Source organism: Leptonychotes weddellii, chromosome 13, assembly GCF_054177405.1.
Source record: "Leptonychotes weddellii isolate Sample4059 chromosome 13, ASM5417740v2, whole genome shotgun sequence".
Taxonomy (NCBI): Eukaryota; Metazoa; Chordata; class Mammalia; order Carnivora; family Phocidae; genus Leptonychotes; species Leptonychotes weddellii.
The window spans coordinates 34,253,216-34,272,634 of record NC_138381.1 but is presented as its reverse complement, the minus strand read 5'-3'; the positions used below and the strand labels follow the sequence as shown (position 1 = coordinate 34,272,634).

At 46.8% G+C, this 19,419-nt stretch overlaps 1 protein-coding gene across 3 annotated transcripts in view; it reads left to right on the top strand.

The window, feature by feature from the left end:
• The window catches only part of MAPRE2 (microtubule associated protein RP/EB family member 2), a 141,558-nt gene extending 126,304 nt beyond the window's left edge, over positions 1-15,254 (top strand). For all 3 annotated transcript variants that reach the window (XM_081801397.1, XM_081801396.1, XM_081801395.1), the window contains one exon: positions 15,070-15,254. In XM_081801397.1, the coding sequence (XP_081657523.1) occupies positions 15,070-15,239 (170 nt within the window). In that variant the 3' untranslated portion in view covers positions 15,240-15,254. The remainder of the gene's footprint in view (positions 1-15,069) is intronic.
• The last annotated feature ends 4,165 nt before the right edge of the window (positions 15,255-19,419 follow it).

Below are 19,419 nucleotides of genomic sequence, written 5' to 3'. Positions count from 1 at the left end.
CATATTTTATCTCTTCATGTAAAATGTGGAACCCTGGCAGCCCTTCCTCCCACTGTCCTTTGTTACAGTCATCATCTGTATTACATCCACATACATCATAAATCCCGTAAGGCAATGTTACAAGTTAGGCTTTAAGCCGGCATTGTTCAATCAGTGGCTCTTGAGCAGATGTGCTTATTCTACATTGAAATGTGCTGTATGTATAAAATGCATGCTGGATTTGGAAAACTTAGTGTGAAGAAAATGAATATAAAGCCTCTAATAATTTTATTGATTACATATAGGAACCGTAATCTTTATATATTGTATGTATTTTGCACATAAAAATTAATGTCCTTAATTTTTTAATTACATGATTAACATTACATTTCTATGAGGCAGTACTGTTTTAAGCAATAAAGAAATTAAAAGAAAAAATAGAGGGCTTTTCCCCCCAACTTTCTACCATTTCCACTCTTCTTCAGTCATTCCTAAATACCTGCGTTCCCTACTGATTTCATTTCTCTTCAGACGGAAGAACTTGCTTTAGCATTCCTTGTAAAGCAGGTCCAGTGGCAACAAATTCTTTTAGTTTCCTTTCACTGTAAATGTCTTTATTTCACCTTCATTATTGAAAATTTCCGTAGATAAAGAATTCCAGCTGATCATCCTTTCTTCATGCACTTTAGAGATGTTGTTTCAGTGTCTGTGGCCTCCAGAGATGAGAAGTGCTTGCTCATTCTAATCATTCTTCCCCTGTGTGCAATACGTTGTTTCTCTCTGGGTGCATTCAGAGTCTCTTTGTTTCTGGATTTCAGTAGTGCGACGGGGATGTACCTAACCATGATTCTCTTCGAATTTATCTTGTTTTGGAGTTCATTAAGCTACTTAAATCTCTAAGTTTATGTGTCTTACCATATTTGGGAGGTTTTCAGCCATTATTTCAAATATTTTTCAACTCCATTCTCTCTGTCCTCTCCTCCTGGGACTCCGTTTATCCATATTTTAGAGCTTTTGAAATTACCCCCACAGCTTCCTGAGGTGCTCTTCACTTTTTTCCCAGCATTCTTTCTCTTCTTTAGATTAGATGGTTTCTATTAATACATCTTCAGGCTTACCCTCTTTTTCCTCGATGTCATCTCTCTTCGGTTGAGCATTTTTAAAATTTCCACTATTGCATGTTTTCGGTGGTAATTCACTTTCTTTCTTTCTCTATTGATATTGCCTACCTTTCATTTACTATGACCGTATTTCACTGAGCGTGGTTATGAGATAGCTGCTTTGAAGTTCGTGTCTGCTAATTCCACCATTCTGACCACCTCACGATTGGCATCTGTTGATTTTATTTGAGAACCTGTCACATTTTCCTAGCTCTTCATAGGTTGAGTAATTTTGGATCGTATCATAGACATTGTGGTGTTTTGTTGGGGACATTGCAGCTTTTGGTGTTTTGCTCCAAAGAGTGTTGATGTTTTTGGTTTAACAGGGACTTAATTAGAGTCCAAGTAAAAAGTACTCAAGAAGTTAAATTTCACTGAGAGGGTCCAGAAGGCCTGTGCCTTCATGCAGGACTTCCTTTTCCTCATTACCCACAAAACCTTGGTCTTCACTTACCTTTTGAGAAAAGTCTGCCCTTTAAACACAAATGTTGCTCTCACCCCAAAGCCATTATTTATTGCAGGAAATGCATTTTCCCATGTCTGCTCTTTAGACCAGACCGTCCATGATGGCACTTGACGTCTCAGAGCCGTAGGGGAGGCCCAGGCAGCCTTCTTGTCCCTTCATGGTCTCCCCATCAAGATAAGTCATGTCTGTTTATTCATGCTCCTGCTATTAACTGCCCTCTCAGTCCCCCATCATCTAACCATATACTGTACCACCCACATACCTGCTCACTTCTTCAAGGATCAGATGTTTGTTTTAAGAGCTCATGTAATATCAACTCAAAACAAGTAAGAGGTGCCTTGTTACTAATCTCGTAAATAGTGAGAATTGTTTTCCAGGAGATGCTAGCATGTCTTACTACATGAACACTCTTTCACTCCATCCCTGCCCTGCGTCAGTGTTGAACCCCCTTGGTCTCCTGCTAGTAAGAAACCATCCCATTGCTAAGCTGCATTCCACGTGAGGGCTGTTCATGGGAAGAAGGGTATTGGTGGTTTTGTTCCTCCGGTTACACATCCATCTTAGGTAAGATATATAAGATGCACCACTGGGCATCGGGATAGTTTTCTCCTCAAAGAACAATTGAAACTGCATTTCTCAACCTGTAAGGATAAAACCACAGCATACAATATGCACAGGGCTCTGCCTTGCCAGGATACTGACTATCTGTGAGTTTGGAAACATGAAGAATTCAGGAGCTTCCGATAGGAATCTTCTGGTGGTATCTGAGGATGAGGCCAAGAACCTTCTTCCTAGGAACAGCCATGCATTTTTTATTGCATCTCAATGTGTTTGCTTACTGAGACCGCATCTTTGACAGGTGATTTACTAATTCAGTGTACAACTTTTAGTTTGGCTTTTTGAAATCAAAATAGGACCTAATTTTCCATAAAACTAGAATTTTTGAAAGCTTAGAGATCAAAACCTACAACCATCACCCCTGTTTTTGAGGTGGGGAAGCTGCGGCACAGAGAGGTTCAGTAACTTGCCAGGGTCACACTCTAGAAAAGGGGACCCAAAGTTTAAAGTTTGACCCTGTGATTCCAGAGCCTGCACTCTGAAACCATTATAATGCCTCTGAAATATCATGGATGTGGTCTTGTTTTATGTTCTTATCTCCTCCTCACACTATTCTGAACCACAGTAAATTTTCACAAACCACATTCAAATTGCATAGCCTCTGGAGGACCTAAAGGACTCTGCAGTGTCCTATAGGCTTGAAACAGAGCACATGCTGTTCAATTTGAATGGCATTCGTTTTTTAAAATAGCAGTAATTTTTCAAGTTTAAAAACAGTCTCATGCATCCTTGCAACAGGTTCTTGGTGAGCGTTACCCTACTTTCTATAAACCCATCAATGCAGGAAACATTGACCTCGGAGCAGAAATATGTATGAAGCCTGGCATACTGAGCCCCAGAATGAGTGGGATTATTAATCTCGGATTTCTTAATCCTTTGATTTAAATCCTTCTCTGAGTAGATGGTCTAGGTAATTTCAGAGGAATATAATATGCCCCTCAGACAAAACTGGCATCTGTTTTGGCAGGCCATCCTCTGCTCCCTCCCACGGGACTCTGCAGAGGACCCATGGCCTCCTTTGTTGTCCCACCTGCAGCTGGGAAGCAAACCCTCCTAGTCCTTCCGTAAACAGCACTGAGTCCTTTCATAACCAGCATCAGGTCATTTTTACTGCTTCCTGGGTATGTTGAAATATTAATTGGTTTTGCACTAAATTCCACAGGTTACTCTGATCATCCCTTTTCTCTCCAAAGGAATAATAACTTGGTGTTTGGCTTCTTAACCTCACAATAAAACTTGTGTGGCCTCAAAAGGCAATGACTTAGCATTTATTCTCAGTTTCCATAAACAAAATATCACCAGTCACCCTTGTACCTATTTTTCTTTCCTTTGTCACTTGGTGTGTTGGGCAGGAATAGAAAATAGTTTTGACTTTGAAGAATTTTCTAGACTCCCTTTGAATTGGGTAAACTAAACTATCAGCCAGTTCTGTCTTGTTCAATAATTTTTTCTCCATTTGCCACACTCATAGAAGGTTCTCATTTAGAATTTGTTGAATTGATTTAAATTGAATCACTGCGTGTCCATTTGGATCCAGGAAGATGCAGTCCTTAAGCTGATATATGGCTATTTTTGATGTTCTCCCCAGTCATCTCCATCACATGAGGAGCCCCTTGTATTATAGCTTAGGAAATAGCATGGTGCCCTACACAGTAGCTCAGAAAAAAATTTCTTAAGGAGAAGTTCCTATTTACTGGACGTGTTGTTCTTTTTATGAAAGCTTTACTTGAATCCTCATTCATTCATTCTCTCAACATGTATTTAAAGGCACTGTAAGAGGTTCTGGAGATACACAGTGATTCAAGGAAGTTACAGCCTTGTGACAAAACATGGCAATAAATAGATAGTAGCAGTAAAGTGAGGTGTATGCTATCAGGGTGTGTGGAAAGACCACCTGAGCTGGTCTTGCATGTTCTAGAAAGGCTTCCTGGGGAAGAGTGAGATTTGACTAAGACTTGCTGAATGAGTAGAAGTTAGCCAGGTCAGGAGCATGGACAGGAGCACTGCAAGCTTTCAGAAAGAGTAGAATGTTGATGTCAACAGAGAATATGCCATATTGAGTGAAATGCACATTGTTCCGCGTGAATGTTGAGATTGTAAGGCTGCAGAGGTGAGCGGGGCACCCTCGTAGGAGTTGAGAGGTGGTCTCCATGTCGTGGTGCTGCAAAACAGCTGCTGCAAACTTAGCAGCTTAAAACCACACCACACATATTGTCTTCCGCCGTCTGAAGTCGGGCCCAGCTTAGCTGTGTTCTCTGCTTGAAGGTTCCACAGGCGGCGGTCTAGGTATTTGCTGGGGCTCTGGTTTAATCAGAGGCTTAACTGGGGAGAGCTCCCTTGGGCTGTGACCATTTCTTTGAGGCTGCAGAACTGAGGCTTCGGTTTCTTGCCAGCAGCAGCTCTCAGTTCCCAAAGGCCACCTGCAGTCCCTCGCCACGTGGGCTTTTCCGGCATGCGTGCTTACTGCATGGAAGCTTGCTTCTTCAAGGCCAGTAGGGGGATTCTCTCTAGCATGTACGCTAGCCAAACAGTTCTGTAGAGTACCGTCATCATGAGAGTGACCTCCCATCACCTTTGCCGTATTCTCTCAGAAGCAAGACGCAGGTCCCACCCATACTCTAGGGGAAGGGACTGTACGAAGGTGGGATTACCATGAGGTGAAGCTCACTGGGGGGAGGGGGTCACCTTAGGTTCTGTTGGTCACAGAGGTTTACACTTCAAAGGGGGCCGTTGGGAGTCATTTAAAAAGTTTTAAGTACAAGTTTGCTCTTTCGTACAGAAAATCCATGGAGGATGTAGAGTTACAATCCAGAAGAACAGCTAAGAAGCTGTTACAACGGACCATTTAGGGGAGGAGGTTGGCCTAAACAAAGGTCATGGGCCATGTGGGTTATGAAGACTTTTTAAGGAGATGGAGTCAATAAAACTTGACAATTGGATATGAAAAGTAAAGGAGAAGGGAAGCCAAGGATAAGTGATGCCCACGTTTCTGGCTTAATGGTTGCTTGGTGGAAGCAGAGAGCCCGGGACAGGAGCCAGTTACAGAAGAGGAGAGGAGAGGACTCCTGTGGGGCTCAGCCCTGGTTCTCACCTCCCTGAGCTCCAACTGCTCTGTGGCCTCAGACCATGTCTCTCTCTCTGCAAGGGAGTCTGGGTAAGATAGTTTTAAGAGCACAGCTGACTGGCCACCATCAGAAAAACAACCTAAAGCACTGGTCTTGACAATGGAGTCAGTAGGACTGTATCTGTACATTATGAAGTCATTGTGTTCCCCCCAAATAGCCATCTTAATTTGTAAGGCTTTTGCTTAAAGGACTGCTGTATGCCAGGAGCGCAGGGACACCATGAGGTCACGGTGATGCCTTTGTGTTTTCATTCTTAGCGGTCTGGGTACGTTTGTTAGGCTGCTTCAGCCACCAGCTTTTCTTATTGCTCAGTAAACAGGTTGGGGGGAAGGGGGTTCCCCTAAATTGTTGGGATTCTGATGTGATTGTTTTCATGGGAGTGAGGGATTCTCGCCATTTCTAGAGAGAAACTGCTCTGAGGACAATTTGAACTAAGTGATTGGTTAGCACCTCGTGTGTTTCAAAGCACACTTCATTGTTACCAAGATATGAGAGGTGTGAAAAGTCAGTTTATCACAAGAAATACACCACATTCAAATAACTGTTCAGAGGTTAGATTTTTTAATACTTGAGCCATTTGAGGAGGAGGAGTTCTTTTGTGCATTTTTTCCCCACTATTAAAAATTCTCTGAAACCATAGTGACTCAAGCAGAGCCTGGAAAATACTGGAGAATCACATGATGGCTAAAAATAAGCACATCATCTCCAGCAGGGACAGTAAGCAGGGCAGAAGTAACTCGGTTTTGTGAATGCTCACACTGCTGGCCACACTTGGGCCCTCCTGCCCATCACAGGGGCAGGCTTTGTGACCGCTGGCTGGGGAAGGGGAGCCCCCAGACCCCGGAGCGCTCGGTGCAGGGCTAGCCGCACCCTCCCCAGGCTCCTGACTTTCCGTGTAGCTCGCTGGCATGCCCTCTCGGGGCAGGGTCAGTTATCAGACTGTGTAATGACCCTCGAGCAGTGAACTGGGAGGGACATGGGCTGACTCATAGCTCCTGTCACTGCCTCCTTTTCTTCAGCCCTCCCCCTGGAATCCATAGCAGCTGCTATTGATCACAGAATGTCTTCTTGTTACTGTTAATATGGCAAAGTGTAAGTTGTATACGATGGCCAGGCGTTTGGGGCCTGTTTAAGAGGGTACACGAGGGCGCCTGGGTGGCTCAGTCGTTAAGCGTCTGCCTTCGGCTCAGGTCATGATCCCAGGGTCCTGGGATCGAGCCCCGCATCGGGCTCCCTGCTCGGCGGGAAGCCTGCTTCTCCCTCTCCCACTCCCGCTGCTTGTGTTCCTGCTCTCACTATGTCTCTCTCTGTCAAATAAATAAATAAAATCTTTAAAAAAAAAAAAAAAAGAGGGTACACGATAGGGTCGTCACCACTGGAGCACCGTGAATGATGTACCAGAAAGAGAACTTGGCTTGAGCGCTCTCTGCTCCCACCCAGGAGAATGAGGCCGCTCTGCATCTGCCCTCCACACCGCCAGGGACCATGGCACCCCTCCGCTCAGGAGCCTGCAGCGGCTTCCCTCTTCCCTCAGAAGGAAAGCCCACGTCCTAAGCCCAGCCTCTCAGGCCCTAGTGATCTGCCCCCACCCCCTGCCCCCAGGCTTGCTGTGCTCCAGCATTCCACCTGGCTCCTGAACAGATGAGGCCGGGCCTTTGCCTGGAATGCTCTGCTCCTGGCTTCCCCTCTCTCAGGTCTCTGTTCAAATCTCACTTTCTCCACGAGGCCCTGAAGTAAGGGTTACTCCTGCAACCGGCACGTCGCTTTCAGGGATCCCGGAAGTTGCGACTGTGGAGTTGTCACAAGAGATGGAGGCTTCTTTGAGGACTGGGACTTTGGAACCAGGCTAACCCCCCATACGTGCCTCAGTCTCTGCTGGGCTGCTGTAGGACTCCCACCAGCAGCGAACACTGAACGGTCCTTCTGAGGGGGCCTGGGTCTAGTGAGGCCCATGGAAGGCTTGAGGGTCTGAGTGAGGAGTTGAGACTGGAGAGAGACGAGTGGTGGACACTCAGGTTCCCTGGAGTTGGTCCTGCAAACGGCTGCTCACCCACCCCAGCCCCCGCCCAGCACTGCTTACCCCTGCCCTGCTCTACCTTTCTCTTTTCCATAGCATTTACTTGCTATTGTTATTATGTTATTCATTATCTAATTCCCCCAGTTAGAATCTAAATTCCACCAAGACCGGCATCTTCTGTTTCATTCATTGATTTATGCCAGCTGCCTATAGCTTGCCAGGTACACAGTAGGGGTTCAGCAAACATGAGCTGCGTGAATGAATGAGTCAAAGTAATTTAAGAAGGAACACAGAGACTTGGGCTGCAGCCTGCTGATTTTCAAGAGAGAGAGTAAATGGAGCGGGAGAGCCTAAGCCTTGGTGCCCACTGATGGTTTATGGCTTAAAATTTTTTATAGAGATTTTCTTGAAAACGAGTTGGATTTTCTTATTACTTTAGCAGGTTCATTTTAATTTTGCTAGTACCGAGAAATGGGAAACCTGTGTACTTCGTCATTAGTTGAATCACCTCTCATCTGCTGAGTAATAATAACGTGAGCTAACATTTAATGAGCACCTACTGTGTGCCAGGCTCTTGTGTAAGAACTTTCCATGTATGAACTTACGTATTGTTCCCAACTCTGGGAAACAGGCACTGCTCTTGGGCCTTCAACATAAGGCCCGGCAGCGGCCCAAGCCACACCACTCAGCCAGTAGCAGAGCCAGGACTCGTGGCTGTAGGCCCCCCCCCCCCCGCCGCCCCCGGCTGAACCACTGCCTCCCTAAGGGCAAGATGAGGGATGACCATTTCAAGACCAGATCTTCATTCCCACACGGTTGATGTGCTTCGTGCTAGGCTCCAAGGTGCTCAGAAAAGGAGCTGCCCACTTTTACAAGCTGACACTGAAGTAGCAAAAAGGAAGAACCCCCCTTGGCCCCTGGCTGCACTGGCGACAGAGGCCTGAAGGGCCATGACTAGTGATTTCCGATTAAAAGAACCAGCCTCTTGGTAATCTCATGAGTCGGAGCATCCCCGAACCCCCCGAACCCCTGCCGATGTTCCATTTGGACTGAACTCTGGCCACCGAGGTGCTTTTCTTTTTTGGCCCTCAGAGAACCGATGACAGAACCTACGAAGGGAAGGTACAGAGCCGTTTTTGAAGGGAAAGGTCAGCTCTCGCATTTGCAGTAATCGTAATTGTGGTGGCGTGGTCAGTCATACTGCAGTGTGACCACCCCGGTGTCCGTTTTGTCACTGAGGACACCCTCTTCCTGTGGGAGTTCACTCTTCTCCTCAGTCCAGCCCCGTACTCTATCCCCAGCAGTGGCTTTATTTACTTTTATTTTAACCAAGTTCATTATCTCAGTTAAAAATTAAAATCTATTCACCAAGGTAAAGAGGATAAGGAAGTGAGGTCAGATCATCCACAAATAACTGATCAATGTAGGTACAATGTATCCTCTGTCAAGTTTCAGGTCTCTGGGGGTTTGGTTTTGTTTGAGAGCAAGAGAGAGATTGAGAGAAGGAATGGGGGGAGGGGCAGACTCCCCGCTGAGGAGAGAACCCAAAGTGGGACTAGATTCCAGGACCCTGGGATCATGACCTGAGCTGAAGGCAGACGCTTAACCGACTGAGCCACGCAGGCGCCCGGGGTTTTGTTTTTGAGCTATAATTGACATACAACACAACAGTTTCAGGTATACAACATGATTGAATATTTGTACAGACTGCAAAATGATCACCGCAGTAAGTCTAGTTAACATCTATCACCACACATGATTACAATCTTTTTCTTGGGATAAGAACTTTGAAGATCTACTCTTTTAGCATCTCTCAAATATACAGTGTCGTGACATATAACCACCTTGCTGTACATGATGTCCCCAGACTGACCTATTTTATAACTGGAAGTCTCTACCTTTTGACCACCTTCACCCATTTCACCCACTCCCCAGCCCTCACCTCTGGGGTTTTTAATTGAGTGAGAAGGACCCGGGGGTGGAATATGCTCTCAAAGTAGAGAAGAAGCTGGGGATGACCAGAAGGCTGGCTGCTTCCTGAGTGTGTGTGGTGTGCCCATGCACGTGCGTGTGCACATGTTTTTAATGTCTCTGTGGTTCTCGTCAACAGTATTAATGTCATATTTTTAGCTCCTCTGTTTATGACTTTGGCAGAAGGAATACGGCAGATTAAGTGAGAAGAATTTTTAAATTCCATCAGAGCTCCGGCCATGAGAGATAAAGCCAAGTAAAGTACTTTTCTTTGCTTTAGCGTTATGAATTCATTGGGCCTCATATGCCCAAAATACAGCATTTTCCATAAACATTAAGCTACTAATTATTGACATTAGACACAATGATACTGTGGCTTCACTAAGGCAATGAATAAGGCCACTCTTTGAGTTTTTTTTTTTTACAACTATGATTAAAATGTCTTAGAATCATATTTATACACCAAATCCTAAAGGCATTAATTAAGACACAACTGCTCAAAGACTAGCATTGTAAATCATGTCCATATCCACTGAGTAAAGTCAGAGAATTACAGGGACTTGTACAGAATTTACGTCTATTTTCCTCTGCTTCTGAAACTCCTTTTTATTTTGAAGGGGGAAATTAGGGAGAGAGAGAAAAGCTTGAGGGAAAAACAATTCTTGTAAAACAGGGCTACCACTAATTATGTTTTCAGGACATCAAATGCAGCTTGCAAAAAATTTTTGGAATGGTTGATAGCTGCAAGGAAAAAAAAGTCTGTATCTGCATTATAGCTGAAGTGCTGCCCTCCCTTTAAAAGCCATTATGTAAATGTTTTTCATGGAAGCATCATTGAGCAAAGAGGCATGGGAAGGCACAGAAGCGAAGTCCCCGTGAACTTGGATGCATTCCGGGCAGCAGGAAAGCAGTTACTGAGGACCCTAATCTCTCAAGCCAGGATTAGATGCTACCAAAGACATTATTGGGTCATTTCACAAAACTAGAATATAAATGGTAGCTTACATAAAAGTGATATATCAATGTTAAATTTGCTGACATTGATAATTATAATTTTCTCAGCACATCCTTATTCTAGTGGCCCAGGTAAACGGAAGAAGGCCCAGCACCCCAGAAGCTGGGTACACTTCAGAGTACAGTTGTTTGAAAAGAGGCAGCGAGACTTTTAAAGTGAATAAACAAAAACACAGTTCTTAGCAGTCTAATGAGTGGGATCTACTTTAGGATACTGTTTACTCTTCTAAAAAGTAAACCATGAAATCCTTAAACAGAATGAATGAAGGACGTCCTTTTCATTTTTGTAAGTTTCACTATTTGGTATTTCTCACTGTGATAGCCGTGAGGGATAAATTACTTCCATATCAAATGGCAGCTTGTGAGGATTTGAAGAGCTCACTTGACATTCTTTTGAAAAATGAGCTTTTACTTTAACCCTTTAATTGTGTGGGTTTTTTTTAAAACTTGAAACTTCTGAAGACACTAGATCTTCCACGCGTCTTTCCTGTTCTTTAATTTCGTCGTGCCTTCGGTGGTCTGTGAATGCCCGGGTGGCGGGCCCTGCTGCTCATGCCCTCCGTCAGCAGACATTTCATTCCCTCTGTGATCACTTTCTTTCCAAAGGACTAAATGAGAACTTCAAAACCCCTGATTTTAAATTTCAAATACTAATTACTTCATCTGTAATTAAATTGTTCAAATTCATTTTCCGTGCCTTTTTCCAGCCTGTGAGCGACCATGCAGGGCGGGGTGGAAATGATTCTTCCATCCCGTATGTAGCAAGTACGGTGCTGGAGTGTGGACCCCACACCTGCTTCTCCACCCTCCCTGCCCCTGCCCTGCAGTACAGAGGATGCCAAGTCTGATTTTCGTTGTTTTCATCGTTCTCTCCGAGAGATCCACCAGCAGCCTGCGCGTGTACCAGGTGAAAGATGGGGACTCCGTGCCCCAAACGACCTAGACAGGATCCATGAAACACAGGTGGTCTTTTAAGGCCAAGACCCTGATCCAAGTTGAAGGTAGCTCTGGCTAGAGCAACCGATGTGGTTCCTCAGGAAGAAGCTGCACCTGGGACAGCATCTGTCACTGCAGCCGCCCCGGCCTGTCCCCCGGGAGGCCTGTCCCCCGGGGAGCGTTGCAGTGTCACCTGCCCCCCCCCACCCCCGTTCCTCTGCCAGCCAGCTTTCCCTGCTTATTTATAGTTCTCTGCCCTGGTAACGTGGTCTTGTGGGAGGCTTTGGCTTGCCCGTGACCCTTCCTCTTTGACTTCGTATCCAACATTTCAGGTTTTCTTCAAGCTGCCTTTGATGATGTCCTAGAAATAACAATCCTTAATAGCTTTGTTTTACAAGCATTCAGCTTCTGCTCCTTCCATGTTTGTCTTTTAAAATTTACATGAGACTGGGTAAGGCAGGGTACGGGAATGAGTGATGAACATCTGTCAGCTCCTGCACCAGCCCCATCGTGGCTGCTGACATGCTTGGGGAGAAGGACCCAGCGTGGGTCAGGCACTGCCCGGGGGAGCCCCTCCGGCAGCGTGGGTCAGGCACGGTCCGGCAGGGCTGTTCCTCTGGGAGAGATGGCAAATGTGGCGGACACTTGGCCCGGCACAAACTAGCTTGTGCCTCCCTGCTCAGAGCTAAACGCTTACTGACTGAATGTCCCTACTTTGTCCTGATCCCCAGCGATAACCGAAGGTAATCTTGAAACCAAGTAAGAGCTCGCCTTGTGGGAGGCCGGTGATGTTTTTGTTTGGTTTCCTTCACGTGTGGCCGGCGCTTGCTGTCAGCGACTTTGACATTGGCGTCAGCTCCTCGAGTTTTGCCTGGTAGGTTTACCTTGGATGGCTTCCTCTCCTAGGAGTTGTTTTAATGTGTTATAAAAACTTGAGTGTCGCCTCTCAGTCAGTCATGGAGACTGGGCTTGGGAACATAAAATGGTAAACAAAACAGATGCAACCCTTACCTTGCCGTGTCTAAGTCTCATGGGAGAAGAGGCATAATGAGAGGGCCATACCGTTGCCGTGGACGGGTGCTGTGGCCTCCCAGAGTGGCAGCGTCCAAGCTGAGACCTGCAGGATGGGGCTTAGTCACTCAAAGGAGGGGAAGAGGAGTGCTTCCGGCAGAGGGGTTCCAGCCCGAATCCTGCTCTGTGGTCATGTAATCAGGAACACTGCCTCGTCCCTGAGAAAGTTGAGCGTGGCCAGGCCTGGGCGTTCTGACACCCCTGTCACTCCATGAGACCCCATGAGCTCCCAAAGAGCAGGGGTCTCCTGTATGACGTGGTTCATGGTAGGTCCTGGATAAGCATGTATTTAGTAAATAAGAGGTGTTGAACATTGTCTTGAAGCTGCTTTCTGTTAGACTTTATTGGTATTAAAATATGATACACTGCTTATAAAAAGGCCTGAAGTAACTTGATTTTCCAGAAGCTTTTTCCCCAGCAAGGCTGGCTGGTCCTTGCCAAGTCAGCATGTCCTCCCCCTGCCTCCTCTGCTCTTACCCATGTTGTTTTCTCTACCCTGTTGGCATGGCCTTTAGAGAGCCCGGCCAGTGGGACAGAGAAGTGATGCTCCAGGAGTGTTTTCTGTGTGCTTCTGCGGAGATAAAGGATCCTTGCAACCGTATGGGAATCACGAGTGAGGCAAAGCATCAGCTCCCTAGAATCCTTGGGAAGGTCTTCTGCATAGGCGAGGTTTCCAGCTCACTGAAGATTTACCTTCGGGTACTCGAACTGTTTTAAGTCAATTCCCAATTTGATTTCCATTTTAAAATATAGTAGGCCTTTTCCTAGAAATTTTTAGAAGAAAATTCTCTTTTTTCCCTTGTAACAGATTTTAAAGGGTATGATAGTGCCAGTGCTTCTTGAGGGGGTGTATGATTTTGCATTTATAACCAAGGACTCCAGGCACCTGAACTCTTCCTGTTGGCTACTTTATAATTAGGAGATCGGTTGAAACTTGTAACTCCTGTCAGCACGCTTGGCTTCATTAGCCCCTGCCTCTCTCTGAGCCATTGGTACTGATAAACTGTGAAACTGGAAACCCCAGAACCCAAGTTGTATTTACTTGTTCATGTGTTTATTTCAACATTTGTACCTTCACTAAATGTACACTCAGCCAGGCGTGGGGCTAAGTACTGGAGTTACACCAAGGTGAGGGACGCTGGTTCCTTGTGCTCCGAGGGCCTTCTGGAGGAGCAGAGGGTGCGGGAGCACGGTGGGGGACTGGGCGGAGCACCTCCACCAGGCTGAGCTGCCGCGTGGTGGAGACTGGCTGGCCCCCCAGTAATGACCCTGCGTTTTTTAATCCACGGAGTGTGTAACTGCACACTCATCGCATAGTTCGGGTTGCAGAGGCCACTTCCCGTGTCTGTGTCGTGTTCTAGATTGTGAGTGCCTATTAGGAGCTGAGCTGGTGGGCAAGATCTGACCTGACATCAGTGACCTTCCCTCCCCCCCAGTTTCGATCATTATTAGTGGTGCTGTTGAATCACTTGATTAAGGAAGGTGCTGATCCCAGACCTCCCCATTGTAAAGGCGTATCTTTTTTTCCATGACAGTAAGTAAATTTTAGGCCAGTATCTTGACATGCGTGAATGGCTTGTTCCCCCAAAACTTCTCACTTAATGTTTCAGAGTCAGTGAGCCTTTCCTGGATCAGTTACCTTTGTTACAAAATTGTGATTTTTCCAGTACTAACATTTCTTATGCATTTGCTAGCAGTCCGTGTTCTATAAAGATCTTCATATCCTCCCTCCCTCCCTTCATCATTATCGACTAGATTTTTATTTATTCAATGCATTACAGTCCATTAGAGCCATTATTCTTTTGATACATAAAACTGCCCCAAGTGTGGCTGAGTCAGAGGCACCTTCACACCGGTCCATGCTGTTCACGTTAGACCGACCGTTAGCGCATCCTTGCTCCTTGACGCAAGGCGTCCCACCCTGTTCCTTCCCTGCCCCTCCCTTGGAATCCGTCACCTCTCAGGAAGCTCTCTCAGTGCCGAGGAAAATTCAAAACCAGGACGTGGGTAATAGGAGCACGCGCTGCTCTGGAGAGGTCATTGCTCCCAGGCGCTGTCAGTGGCTAAACCTAGGACACGAGGAAAAAATATGCCCTTGTACTGATGTTTTTTCCTAAAGTATTAATTTGTAATCTCTTTTTTCTTGTTAATTAGAAACTCAATTATGGTGATGCTTCGAGGTTATCTAAGAACCTTTCCTCTAAAAAAAAAAAATAATAATTTAAAATCTCTCTGTGTTGTTCTTATCTCTCTAGAGGGAGAAAGGACAACTTAATCCATACTGAGAGAAAAAAGTGCTCAGAAAGATTAAATAAGTTGCCCAAGTGGGCCCTGTCATTGTACTGTGTGCACTTTCTCTTTTTTTTTTTTTTTAAGGATTTTATTAGCGAGAGAGAGAGATGGGCGGGGCGGGGAGAGGCAGAGGGAGAAGCAGGCTCCCCACTGAGCAGGGATCCCGACGCAGGGCTCGATCCCAGCACCCTGGGATCATGACGTGAACAGAAGGCAGACGCTTAACCGACTGAGCCACCCAGGCGCCCCTGTGTGCACTTTTTCTAAGTGTATGTATGCTAGTTCTGTGATCAGAGGAGGTCATTGGAGGTACCTTCTATATACTTTTTAGTAAATTCCTTTTATATCATACATTTGCAATAGATCTAAAAAGCATCCTTAATGTTGCCAATATTTATAATCTATTCTGGTTACTTTCAGGTGCGGCTAAATCAAGTCCAGCGTCTAAGCCAGGATCCACACCTTCTCGTCCCTCGTCAGCCAAAAGGGCTTCGTCCAGCAGCTCAGCATCCAAATCTGATAAAGATTTAGAAACACAGGTCATACAGCTTAATGAACAGGTAACTCATCAGCCCTGGCCTGGTCTCTGAGGGGGGTGGGGAGGAGGGAGAAAACGTCTATAGGCCTGAGGTAAGGTTGGAGGGGGACAGTGGTTTCAAGCAAGTAGGGATTGAAGAAATTGTTCAGGCAGATAAAATCAGTGGCCCACTAGGAAGAAAAGATGTTAGGAGGCGCCTGGGTGGCTCAGTTGGTTAAGCGACTGCCTTCGGTGCAGGTCATGATCTCAGGGTCCTGGGATCGAGCCCCTCATCGGGCTCCCTGCTTGGCAGGGAGTCTGCTTCTCCCTCTCCCACTCCCCCCTGCTTGTATTCCCTCTCTCGATGTCTCTCTCTGTCAAATAAATAAATAAAATCTTTAAAAAATTTAAAAAAAAGATGTTAGTCAGAAATCACAGCTATACATTAAGACAGAAGGACAGAGGACTCAGCCCCAGGTAAATGCAGGTTCGTAGGCCAACGTCTCACTCCCCACCCCCACCCTACCACCCACACTGCAGGGCCGATCACGAGCTCCAGGCTAGACCACGGCCTCTGTGCCCACTTCTGGCCAGTCTAGATACCATTCAGCACTGGAGTTAGGGTTAGTCTCTCTTCCTCCTTCCTTTACGTCAGCAGCTATTTGTCAAGCCTATTCTATGGGACAGGCCCCATGCTCGGTGCTAAAAACATAATGGTAGTGAGAGAGAGACCGCAGACCTTCCCTTCCCTTGGAGGACTTAGAGCAGTTATCCGGGGTAGACAATTATGCCAGCAAAGTGAACACCTGACACTTCCCACCACAGAAGTTTGATGTCACAGGAGTACCGAACCCAATACTGGGGCGTCAGAAAGGCCACAGTTGTGTTTGAAAAATGTTCTTTTTTGTCTAAATATAGCTCTCCTCTCATTGCAATTTCAATATAAAACTAGGTATGCTGTCTACCTAACAATAGGTATTTTTGCCTAAGGTTATATGTAGTTTAAAGGTAATAAAATGATTGGTAGCATGAGGCCCACTGCAGAAGCCTCCCCCCTGACCCTGAGTTGAGAAGAGCCCTTTGTCCCAGCTGCTCCCACCACTGGGAGAGGGGCTTTCATTCACCGTTCTTAGGCTCTTCCCAGCCAAGTGGCCGGGCCATTCCCGGTGATTAATCTGATTCCTGATGAGCCTGCAAGAGTCTGGAAACAGTTTTTGAGATAATTGTATATTTGCAATCAGGAGTCAAGTTTAAAAGCCGGCAGTTGCTTAGCTAGGGTGTTTCTTTACAATTCTGATCACTTTAATGAAAACGATGAAACCTGAAGTCATCCAGTGGGTAGGACTTTGATTTAGAAACTGTGGAATGTTCCAACTACCTGCCGATTCTCAGTTTGAGCCCATATGGAATTTCCAGTAACAGGTTCTTCTCAGAAGGTCGATGGGACAGCCATAATGAGCTGTAGGCCACATGCCCAAGGCTCTGAGCAAATCCGAGTAGACTTAGAACCAGGCGTGGGTCTGTGACACTTTAGACTTATAAAGAGAGGAGAAAGACCCTTTCTCCTTAGGAACCCAAGTTCTTTCGATATCTTTATTATCTCTTGTTCTGTCATGATCTCTCTCCTCCCTGTGGTCTCCCTCTACCACACCCAAGTTTCCAACCTTCCAACCCAAAGTGTAACCACACAGAAACCTCAAGATCCTTCCTGCCCCTCTCCCATTCGCCTTAGCCAGCCGGACCCCCTTCCTCTCCTTGGGGCTGGCTCCGTGCTCCCATTAGCTGTCTAGTTATATAAAGAGCCTCCCATCCCCAGGGAACCCACCCCACATCCTGCCATCCAAAAATGTCACTCTAGAGGGGAGAGGGAGAAGAGCGAGAAGAGCTTTCCAATGGTCTTAAAATTCCTTTATTACTTCCAAAGGGCTTCACTCCCCCGCCTGCCTCCGTGCACATCAAGGAGGGTTGTGTCTGTTCGCCTCCCTCCCCCCGACCTGGTCCCGCAGAGGGAAGGTCACACACCCTAAATTGTGAGTGTTCATTCAGCTGTTCACTGAGCACTTACCCCAGATCCATAGCCGTGCTTCTGTGTTCTCGCTCCCTCCGTTTTCTGTCCTGGCAGCCTGCGCGGTGGCCGGCTGACGCTGGTGGGCAGCCACAGAGGCATGACTGTGCTGGGGCGGAGGACTCCGGGACGAGGAAGAGCTGGGGGGAAATGCCTAGGCTGAAGAGTGAATTAGTCATAATAGAGGAAGCGATGAGTGCCATGAACTTGAAGAATTCTCATTTACTTGGCCTCCTGCCTCTATTCAGGCGGTCTCCCATGACATACTATAAAAGTACCACTGTGCTAGGCAATTCCAGTGATAGAAATGAATCAAAAGACAGAGGGGAGGGGCTCCTGGGTGGCTCGGTCAGTTAAGCATCCGACTCTTGATTTCAGCTCAGGTCATGATCTCAGGGTTGTTAGATAGAGCCCTGCATTGGGCTTCCTTCTGGGCGTGGAGCCTGCTTAAGATTCTCTCTCCCTCTCCCCCCACCCCTGCTCTGTCTTAACGGGAGAAGGCAACATAACTAAAATCATGAGGGCTGTATGTGGAGAGTGGGTTAGCAAGCAGGCAGTTGGGGGGAGTCAGCGCAGTGCCCAGGGGCCTCTGGGGGCTGGAGAGTGGGCATTGGTTGGCTTGGGCAGCAGGGCTGTGAGGACCCACGGTATGCGGATGCTGAGAGGGAGGGGGGATAATTGAGAGAGGAGAACTTGCCCTTCTTGTCTCTTCCTCTTGATTTACTCGAAGGTCCATCCCCAGTGTCCCCTCCGCCACTCTGGCTTCTGCAGCAATACCTGAGGGTGCAGCGTGGTGTCGGTCTTCATGAGTGGGCCTGTGAAAGGGGACTTTCCTTTGCCAGTTGATCTATCCTCATACGCTTCAGCCCCTGACAGTTTTTAGCTGCGCATCCATTACCTGGTGCATCTGGAATACCACCAGGGGCCAACCTGGGCTGGATATTTCTACAGAAGCCTCAGCCCTTTGTATGTTGTACAGACCAGAGCGCTCTCGAGAGGCAGCAAACCTAGTTTCCATGGGTTGAATGCTTCCAGAGACCCTTCTTGCCTCATCCAGGGAGAGCTCGCAGGCCCAGACACCTCAAGTGCCACAGATCTGTCTACAGGCACCAACACAGGCTTCTGAGGAACTCTGTGGCCAAGCCTCGGGAGGGGGTGGGTTGGTTTTAAAACAAGGAAGGATTTCTAGAATAAGGGAAGTTTTCTTTTTCCTATACTTAAGGCTGCTGGATGCCTTCATTTTTTTTTTTTTTTTTTTTTAATAAATAACCCAACCATCATATCATCAGAAATGAGAGTGAAAACTAGTGAATGAGGCTCAGCTGCCTTGTGAGCAGCATGTGAGGGGGTCCGCGAGGTGAACTCTCTGGGGCCCTATCCCTGAGTCTTAGGCCAGGTATGCAGGAAGGGGATGGACACTGCATGTGCTCGGTGTGTGTTCGAATGGATCAGTAATTCCAGGCAGATAAATAGCATGTACAAAGGCCCAGCATTATTAGAGAAGAAAATTTCCCTTTCCAAAGGTAATTTTTGGAAATTCTGTTAGGGTGATTTCAGTACACTGAATGAGAGATTTGACCTGAGGAGGACCATGAAAGATTTAATTCACCTCCTAAAGTATATTGTCTGCATAAATCTAAATGCGCAGGGGTTAGAAAAAAAAGGGAGGGGGAGGATTCTCAGCAGGAACAGGGTGAAGGTTTGGGCCTGTGTGTAGCTGCTGTGCCCATTTGGGATTTGAGGCCCAGTCTATTGACGCCACGGTCAGTGTCCCTTCAGCCCAGGTGGTAGTGCTTCCCCCTTCCCCACACCATCTCTGTCATCAGTGTGAGAGGCCGCACAGCCCTCGAAGGTTGTGGAACCAGCCTCCAGGGGAGAAAAGGGGAATGAAGGGCTGTTTTGCTGAGGGAATGGGGCTTCCTTATCGTGCTCTTCCCCCTGCACTCCCTACAGTGTCCCCAGAGCCAGAACCAGACGAGTTAAGACCAATCCACTCAGCCGGGCTCTCCGTCTCACCCAGTTGTCCTTGTAGCTGAGACCCAGTTTCTCAGTAGAAAGCGTTTGTCTATGGTGGCTTCGGGACATTTAGGAAGGGATCCAGAACGAAGGGTGGCTCTTCCTGCAGGTTCCCTGAAGAAAGGAGGGTCCTCAAAATACATCCAGAGTAACCACAGTGGCGGCCTCTCTC